General features: G+C 38.1%; 1 protein-coding gene across 1 annotated transcript in view; it reads right to left on the bottom strand.

The window, feature by feature from the left end:
* The window catches only part of npr2 (natriuretic peptide receptor 2), a 58196-nt gene that overhangs the window by 36998 nt on the left and 11260 nt on the right, over window positions 1–9938 (bottom strand). The window contains exons 3-6 of the mRNA XM_020615123.1: window positions 7008–7121; window positions 6600–6735; window positions 5410–5504; window positions 385–520 (exon numbers count right to left, since the gene is read on the bottom strand). Of these exons, the coding sequence (XP_020470779.1) occupies window positions 385–520; window positions 5410–5504; window positions 6600–6735; window positions 7008–7121 (481 nt within the window). The remainder of the gene's footprint in view (window positions 1–384; window positions 521–5409; window positions 5505–6599; window positions 6736–7007; window positions 7122–9938) is intronic.

Genomic DNA, 9938 nt, shown 5'->3' with positions numbered 1-9938 from the left:
AAGAAACTGAAGAAAAACAACACATTTATCACTGTGGCATCAATCTGAAAATATCACAGGCCCAGTATAGATGACAGTGATAATATAAACAAAGCATCAGTGCTCTCTAATATCCATCTGATGACTGATTCAATCTTCTCCTAAGTCAAGAAACACATTTTCTGCCATTAGGTGGGGAAAATTTTTACTCGATGTCAATGCTGTGCATGAACTTCCTTGTCATAATTCCTTTCATGCAGCTTCCTGATATCACTGTCTATTAGTCAACCTGATATTGCTTGTTTCTAAAAAAAATACCTCGCTTCAGAAGCAAGTATAATCATTTGTAGCAAATTTAACTCAGAGCAGTGTTGTACTGTGGTGGTGGAGGTAGAGTTGCCATACCATCATTACAGGAGGGGTCGTCATTAGAAAACACACAGGGGGGGTTATCCAGCGGTGGGCCTCCACTGGGCCAGTGGATCTTTTCTTGCTGGGACCAAATAATCTCTTTGATAGTTCCATTGTAGTAGGCAACAGGCTGAAAACACAGAGGAAAGCACTATTTTACAGGAATTCAAATAAATATAATTGAATGTGTTATAATAGAATAAAATAATAGAATAGAAACAATATTTGCATAATCCAGTTGAAATTTATACACATTTTTGTAAGAGCTTAAAGATCCTATCATCAGTAATGCAATGGTTTATTTTGTCATTTTAAAATTGAATGGTTGTTGATTGATTCACAGCATCAACTCATGCATTGAATAAAATGCAAAAAACAAACAAACCCAAAAACATTCATCCATAAAAGCTGCCAGGTGGCCTTGCAACAGTACAGTTGTGTTGCGAGCTAACATTAACTAATAAAAAATAAAAAGGCAGCAAAACATCTTTTCACTTTTAGAATAGATAAAAAATTCTAAGTTTGATGTAATGTCAGTCTGTTGCCCCGCTGTTAAACACAACTCCTCGGTTTCTGATTAGCTTGGGGAGTTTTTGTTTTCCACTGCTGCCAGCATGTTGTGTCCTCTCTGCTAAACCCCTGACGGCTGTCACCCCTACAGAGGGTCACCAAAACTATGCAGAATGTGATGGATGAAGGGGCAGAGGCTGTGCAGTCTGAAATAGTTGCAGTATTCCAGGTAACAGGCTATGCTTCGTTGAACTCCCAAAAATTCTGTGTTAATCTTAATAGCTCTAATATCTTCAAGTCTGCAAATAAGACAATGCAGCTTCTTTAAGTGCAGCAAAACAAATGTGTCGACAATATGTATGTTCAAGAGAACGAGCCAGATGGATGTACATACAACCCAAAACATGGCTGTTGCCAACACAGAGGCCATAAAAAAATCTCGGAGGGGTGTGGACTTAGAAGCAAGCGTACCAGACCTCCTCTTCACACGTTAAGTCTAGAGGCTCAAGGCTACAATTAGCTGTTATTAGTGCAACACAATACCCCCCCACCCCCCCCAAACTCTGACCAAATTGTCAACAATTGCAATGCATTGTGGGTAATGTAGGTGCACGGTGAATTTGGGCTTGTTCAACAATTTTTTGCAATTGGAATACATTGTGAGCAGGTGGAGTTTGGGCTGGCTTTAGTTCTGTTCAATCAAAACAGGTCCTTTCATCTCCTTTAAAGAGCAGGACAGAAACCTGACTGACTGATGTCACTGATGTCAGGACATGGAAACATATGAGAGGAAAGATTTCCCTGTGTCTTCTTCTCCTGCCAGTTATGTACTCCATTCCTAAACTGACAGTGACAAATGTAAAAGTTCTGCACATGAATATTCACCCAGCAGTCCGCTAATATCACTGACCAGCATTTGTGCATGGAAGAGAGAAAGTCTCTGGTCCTGTAACCAGCAGCAATCATATAGTGGTATTTACTCACAGCTGCATCCAGTGTGTGAAATCGGGGGGGTCTCACATGTAACCTTATAAACATTTGGCTGTATGTAATATAATACAATACAATCATATTGTAATCTCTGTGTTTGTGGTGAAACTGTCTGCGGTCCACCAGAGTGCACAGCCAGTGGATGTGTCGCCCACTTTATCTCCACTTCCAGCTGCTTTCAAAGCTGATCAAACTGCCATAAAACGCATAAACAGACACAGCATATATCCCCGTGGTAGTAACGAAGTTACGTCTATGTGAAACTTGTTCGTCTGAAGAAACTAACAACTTAACAGCGACAGCGGCCCCAGTGAGGCCTATTTTACCTGCTGTGTAACAGGATTAATGGAGATGTCTGCATGGTGTTTGTTGTTTATCTTGGCTCATGAGCTGCTTTCGTGTGTTATTATGTGTAATTTTTAACATGGACTCCCTAGCACTGGCTGCAGGCCACCTCTGGCTGAGTCTTCTAAGTTGGTGCATCCTGACGTGCGCCAACACTGTTTGACCATGTTCATATCTAGAGCCACATACTGAGGACCAGTTTATTTATCTTCTTTAAAAATCATCTTCATGATACAACAAATTATTCAGAGTGAATCCCAGCAGGTCAGTGGTGAATTTAAGGGTGACTGTTAAGTTGGTGTGTCCTTTAAAATACATCTGAGTACCTGATCTCGTGCTTCCCAGGATGTATACCTGTCATGAAAATTGCCAGTAAAGCTGTGACAGCCATAAGAAGTGGTCTGAGCAATTGCTATTGTTATCCTTATTTCATGCCAAAACGAGCACCAAAACTGCACCACGCTGCCTAATTAGCACATACACAGCCTCAACTGCGCTTCTCCTCCCACCACAGTGTATTCATTCATGGCAGGAAAATACCAAACACACCCAATGCACAAAAAACTAGACATGTAGCTGAGGAAAATTACCTAAGGACGGCAAATAAGGAAAATACAGCTGTAGAACTTAATAAATATTACACTGAAGAGAAAATGCTTATCTATAGAGTACATGTACAAACACTGTATATCCATTGTGAAACAACTCAGTAATGTTTTCTACTGTAATTTGTCAGTAATATAACAAAATAAAAACAACACAATATAAGCAACATAGTTGTGAATTTATCAGATTATTGAAAAAGGAACAGTTACTTCACTTTACATGAAAAGCACTAAGATTGTAAAATATATGTATTAGCCATCCATCAAAATATTTCAGTCTGAGTCATCAGATGGATGAATATTGTAATTTAAAAAATCATACACAATCCACTACACAACATATTCATCAGTCAGAGGGCATGAAAGATGAAATTGACCAGAGATGTTTTCAACCAGGCTGCTGCTTCTCAGGTCAATCAGTCATATGAATCAACCAATTAAAAGCTGAGGATAAATGAGATCAGGAAGTCACACTGACAGCCTCTGAGGACTGCCATGAAATTCTAAGTGAAGTCAGATGTAGCCAACTCACTTCTTCTCCCCTCACAGGAAAAAAAGAAACACAGTGGAGCAACTCACAGCAGTGTTTGCTGAGTATAACATACACAAATATTTTCATCGTACTGTGAGGGAAATTTGAGGTTTTATGTATCTTGTCATTAGAGGAGTCAGGATCCTGGCAGGCTGAAGTTTTAAATGACTCATAACTAATAATGTTGAAAACATCTTTGAGAAAACTGTTGTTACAATAATTACAGACACATTAAGTGAATTAGTCCTGTGTTGTTCTCAGTCCGCACCATTATTTTTGTGCTATAACCTGTACACCAAAATCGTTGATAACAAAAATGGTTTTATAGGAGACAAGCATTGTTGCATATTATTAACTCTAATGTAATCGTGGCAGTATTTATGGGCACCAACATGTTTGTAATTTATTTTAGGAAATGTACCACATAACAAATCAAAGAAAACAGTTTAAAAAGTTATAATGAAATTTAAAAACAGCCTAACTTTTTGTGTGTCCCAGATTGGTCTGCTATTAGGGTTGGGTATCAAACCTCAGTACTTTTGTGGTAGCAACAAAAATGTGCCTATAGCACTGAGTATCAAAAACCTGTCAAGTACTCAAAGCTGGCATCAAATGTCTGGTCAGATTTGTCTCCTTCTCTACTTAGTATTTCTTTAAATACTTACTGATTTAATCAAAACCATACAGTATATCAGAGTTCTTGTATGGCTGCTTGTGTTTATATAACATTTGCAGTTGATTTTCTTCATGTATATTTACATACCAGGGTTTTCCCTGCCATAGGAAGGAATGTAAAAACGTGAAATATCAGAATGAATGGAAAAACAACTGAGTTACATAGACTATAGAATAACAGAGAGGTGACTTGATCTCAAAATGAAATGTAAGCTGGCAACAGGAACGACCTGTCAATCAACAAACATTCGTGTGACTAGCAGCATCACCAAGCTAATCAAACAGCTGATTTGATATTTCTCTGTACCATCAACTCAGGACAGTCATCAGTAACATTAGCCTCCACAAAGAATACATGAAGCAGGCTTTAACTTTGCTGGGGAGTAATTCTTGTGAACAATAGTGACAGCAGAATGTAGCTTATTTTACAATAAAAAAATTGCTAACATAGCAAACAGGTCCTGAATTAGTTAAGTTATGTTAAATAATGTTATATAAAGAAAAGTTAGAATTTCCTACGAATAATTTAAATACCTTAAAAAGCGCCTAAGCCATCTGAAAACATAGGGCAAACCCTGCATACAAAACTCGTTTCACCAACCCCTATGGGCAGCAAAAAGAAAAGTGCTTGTACAGCTTACTTAATGTTTAAACAACAAAATGAAATGTTTGAGGACTCTGGCTTTTTTTAAGTGAAAAAATGTAAAAAAGGGGTTGTAGAAAACAAAGTGGTTGTCAAACTCAGGTAGATGCAGTATCAATCAACTGAAAAACGTAAGAATAAAAAGACAAAAGAAAAGATAATCATGCTAATAACTGTTAGAACAGTATATAAGAAAAGGGTGTACTGAGCCCCTCCTTCCCCATGTCCAACAAACGTCTCTATGCCAAATGTGTTTATAAACTGCCTCAGTTCTCATTGACAATGTCTGTGCCCCTAGGTGCATTGAATTCATCAAAATTTTCCTGTCCAAAATTTCACTCCAGGACATTTATGAAAATTCAATCCAGTAACAGATTTTGGTGCATTCAGCCAACCTCTCTGCTCTCTACCTTAATCAGGAGTCAGGATGTGTGTGTGATCACTACCAGCAGCAAAAGAAAACACCAGTGTTTACTTTGAAGCAGCCTTTGACCCACTGGATTCTGTTTTAAATCAATTCCTTGCCAACATTAAATCCTGTCCCAAACCTTCTATTTTGCACAGAAACACAGTAGAAAACTAAACAGGAGCTTTAAAGGAATAGGCCCTGTCAAAATGCCCGTTCAGTCATCTAGTACTCCCCATATCAACCTGCTGACATTCACAGACACATTAAACACAAAGCGAATCAGTGGCAGCACAGTAAATGCCTTACGTACCCTGTACTCTCCTGTCTCCTGGTTGGTCATCGCCCACAGGCTGACATCTACATCCCTGGCATTTTTGTGGTCAGTGGTAACAAGTCCCGTCACTCCTAAAAACAGATAATATCCACAATAAAGGTGTGATTCAGTGTGTAACGACATATACGGTCCATAAGTCAAATGTGCTCATTTCATCTGCTACCATTGACATTTAGACCATTGCACTGGAGTTCTTCTGTGACATCAAGTGTTTGTTTCATAAACATGGATTCTTTGTCACTTCCTATCACTACAGTATTTTTACCAGTGATGTTATGTTGTGTTTAGGATGATTCTGTAGCACATTTATTATTTTAAACAGACACTGGAGAAGGTTTTACATTCCCATACATACTGTATGTTACAATAAACACTATGAACACACCCACAATAATACCTTCTCAATAATACATAAATTTTCCCATGATGCTGGGGTGGCTGTGGCTCAGGAGGAAGAACGGGTCATCTCCTAAAAGCCGCCAGTTAATAGTCTATTTGATGCTTGATATGGGTGCTGTCACACTCCAGAAAATTAGTGGTTTGGTTCTCTGCTTGTCCACTCCACGTGTCAAAGTGTCCTTGAGCAAGACACTGAACTCCCAGTGATGTCACTGGTGTGTGAATTTGGGAGTGCGAATGGGTGAATGGCCAAATAGTGTGAAAGCGCTTTGAGTGTGCTGCGGTGCATAGAAAAGCGCTATATGAGACCACCTACACCTTTAGACTGAAGTAACAAAATCCCATTGTTCTGCTTCTTCCAGTATGATGCACCATAATAAACAAGGAAGTGTGAGAGCACCCATATCAAGCATCAAACAGACTATTAACTGGCGGCTTATTGAATAACAGTTGAATAATTACTGTGTTGAAACAGCATGTTTAATCACATTTTGGGATCAACTGTGCTTTCCAATATTGAGCAGCTGATTCACTTGGCCTCTCTGCATGTTTATTGAAGAACACCTTTGCTTGTCATCTGAGAAGCAGCCATGAGCAAAATATACATTTTGCATGAGATCACACATGTACATCCAACAGGTTTACAGTAAAAATGTGACTGCCAAAGTCAAACATTTATTTTTCAAAACTTCTCAAGGGTTTGTAGACCTGCTGTTATATGTGAAGCTGTTTGTAATAGCTGAAGCACATTACAGACGTTTGCTCACCCCAGAATCGGCGATTCTGCATCCTCGTTGTGATGTCAATGCCATCATTCTGGGCTCCACCGTCCAACAGCGTCTCCTCCAAGGCCTTTGCATAGAGTACGAAACCATCATAGAAGCTGCCAGCAATGTAGTCCATCTGTAACAGTTTAAGCAGTTTAAGCATTAAATTGCACTGTTTTACACATGAAATTGCCAAACACCAACAAGCACAATAAGTACAGTCTTAAGTACTTTTATGAAACATACTCAATGCCTGAGATAAGAGCAGTAATAAAAGAAAAGCTATTTAATGCTAACGTGATTGTAAATACCATCATGATAATTTCACACCACAGTGGGAATTGATCTTTGCAGGATATCCTAGCAATGATTAGCAAGGTTGTGAAGTTTTCATTAACTAAAACTTACCAGTGATGGTTCTAAATGCACACCAAAATCCCTCTGAGCTCTGGCATGGAGTCTCTTCTGAAAGTCTTTGTACTCTGGATTATCAGGAGCTCGATATGTTATGACAAATACAGTCTGGAGGAGACACAGTGACAGAGGAGGGAAATATTTCAAAACTACTGCCTTGGCTATGGGAACTGAGGATTGTCTGTTTTTGTCAGACTGAATGTGACAATGAATATCTTGTTTCACATTCTAACTGTAATTTTAAAATGTTATCTAATATGTCTGTCTTATTTCAATCACTAATATAAAAAAATAATAATTATGGTAATGGAGTATGGCTGAAATATTGTGTCTCTGCTTTGTCTTAGGTTTTATAGTCAGTAATACTAAGATTTCAGATTTACATAAAGTATCTTGCAACTCTGAGGCCATTCTGTAACCTATTTAGTACACACTATAGACATTGCCCATGGCGTCTTTTTTTTATTGTTTTTGGTTAAGGGCCACAAACTGCTAACTGACTCAGTGGCTAAAGGTCCCTGAGCTTTTAGCGCTTTGTGACTCCAAATCATTTTTGCATATTTCTGCAATGATTTGATGTCAGAAACAGAAGATGTATGCAAATGACAATAACCTACTGTACATTTATTACATAGCCTAACATAAGATTAGTTAAGGCCAAGTTCACATATATTAGCCATTACAAAACCACCCAAATTCATGCTGACAATGAATTTTCCCTATTGTTGTTACTCAGGGTCTTTTTAGGAGTGAGTGTCACTATAAAATATAAACAAAGAGTTTGCATGTTCTCCCTGTGCCTGCGTGGGTTCTCTCCGAGTACTCCGGCTTCCTCCCACAGTCCAAAGGCATGCAGCTTAGGTTGACTGGTGACTCTAAATTGCCCGTAGGAGTGAATGTGAGTGTGTGTGGTTTTCTGTCTACATGTTCGCCCTGTGACAGACTGGTGCAGTAATTAGCCTTCCAAAACTCCTGTGCATGCTGCAGTAAACATTTGCAATACATTTTTGTACATGTAAAAAAAAAAAAAAAAAAAAAAGATTGCTACATTTGACCCAGACAGTGTTTTTACAGTTGATAGTTGGATATGTATGACAATATTTCACCAATCAAATATAGTCTGCCTTTGGTGTTGATATAAATAATTTGCTATTGTACAGTTTGGTAAAATCAGAGACAGAAGTGGGCCAATTAGTTTTTTGTCTGTTCAAGTGTTGATTAAAATGATTGGCTTTGCCCAGAAAAGTGAGCACAGCTGGAGTCAAGGCATCCCCCCATTCCATGCTCTATAAATGCACGGCACTGTTGCAGCACATAACATACCCGACAGTGAAGAGGCGCATGCAAAAAGCAATAGTGTGAACACACCTGAAAAATGCAGTGTGTAAGATTTAGAGGGATCTCTCAGCAGAAATGAGATATAGTATTCACAGTTAAGTTTTCATGAATGTGTAATCCCCTGAAAATATGAATTTCTGCATTTTTTACATTTAGAAGCATTTAGAAGCATTTTATATTTACATAGGGAGCAGGCCCCCTTTCATGGAGACCACCATGTTGCGCCGCTATGTTTCTACAGTAGCCCTGAACAGACAAACCAAACACTGGCTCAAGACTGCTATAGCACTACTTGCTAAACAAAGAAGACAAAAGAAGAATCAGTGTCATGAGAAGGTTGGGAACCAAAATCTGGAGAAATAGAGGATCATACTTATAATTTATGAATAGAAAAAGGAAAGGAACTTGAATCCTTGTGGTCAAAGAAGTGAAGACATGAAGAAGCAAAACAAGATCATGACAGGTGAAGCAAGAATAAACATTTGTGTGGCCTTTCCCAGATGGAAATTGTTGATGAGGGACAAATGTTTCCAGAGTAACACCAAAGTTTCTTGTTTTCTGCTGGCCAATTACTTTAGCCTAATGAGTAACCTAAAGTCAATTTGCTGTTTGATAGCTTTGGCTAGAACATGGCCAGGGGCATAGTTACAAATACACATAAACCTATTTCCTGTGTCAGTGTTTAGTAATGCTTAACATTAATGCTAATTTCACTAGGAAAGTAATTTTACATGTATACCCCAAAACTAAAATTCATCTTTGTTATTTGAACCCACAAGGCCCAGGGACTGAAATCAGCCCTCAGCTTCTAAAAATTATTGTTAATAAAAGTGTAACATAAAAATAAAAAGCTTTGGAGCTCAGCCAACAAAAAGCAGGAGTATTATGAAAAGTGGGGAGTGAAATTATGTCTTATGAAAAAAACAACAACAAACAAACAAAAAAAACACGTTGGTCCTAAAATGAGAGGCTGATGTTTGATCGGGGTTTCTGATAAGACATAAAGGAGACATAAAGTATTCCACCAGACTCTTGCCTCAACTCATCTTTGACACGTCAATACATGTGCTGCTTTTAGATGTTTTAGATATTTCTGTGAAGTCTTTTAGTGTTTCTCTTCACTGGAAGAGCTACAGATTGTTTTCATGTTACATTATTGGAACCCAATACAAACTCCCACAAGCAGTTATTGCTATAAAGGAACTTTATTGCCATAATGAGACTTGTTATGGCTTGCATACAAATTAATGCCTTGCACGACTGGCAAAGTGAGAGCCAAATTTTGGTTCTATTACCAAGGTTAGGAGCAGTTCATAAGAAATAAAGAGATATGGAGAATGTACTAAAGTTGTTTAATACCAGTTCAAGGTTCCAGCACTGCAAAAAAATCACTTTAATCTGTTAAATCTAATCTCCAATCTTAAACTTGCTTTCTTCTTGAAATTTGTGAATATACGATATCATGACACAAAGCACAATGTACTGAATTTGTGTGGCTAGTTGGTTAAAGGATTTTTCAATTAATATGGAAAAACACAGTTATTAAGTCCAAAACATTAAGAGTGTCCTCTTAATGGAAATACATTA

This window comes from Monopterus albus, unplaced genomic scaffold (assembly GCF_001952655.1).
Source record: "Monopterus albus unplaced genomic scaffold, M_albus_1.0 scaffold158.1, whole genome shotgun sequence".
Taxonomy (NCBI): domain Eukaryota; kingdom Metazoa; phylum Chordata; class Actinopteri; order Synbranchiformes; family Synbranchidae; genus Monopterus; species Monopterus albus.
This window is presented reverse-complemented; position numbering and strand designations above follow the sequence as displayed.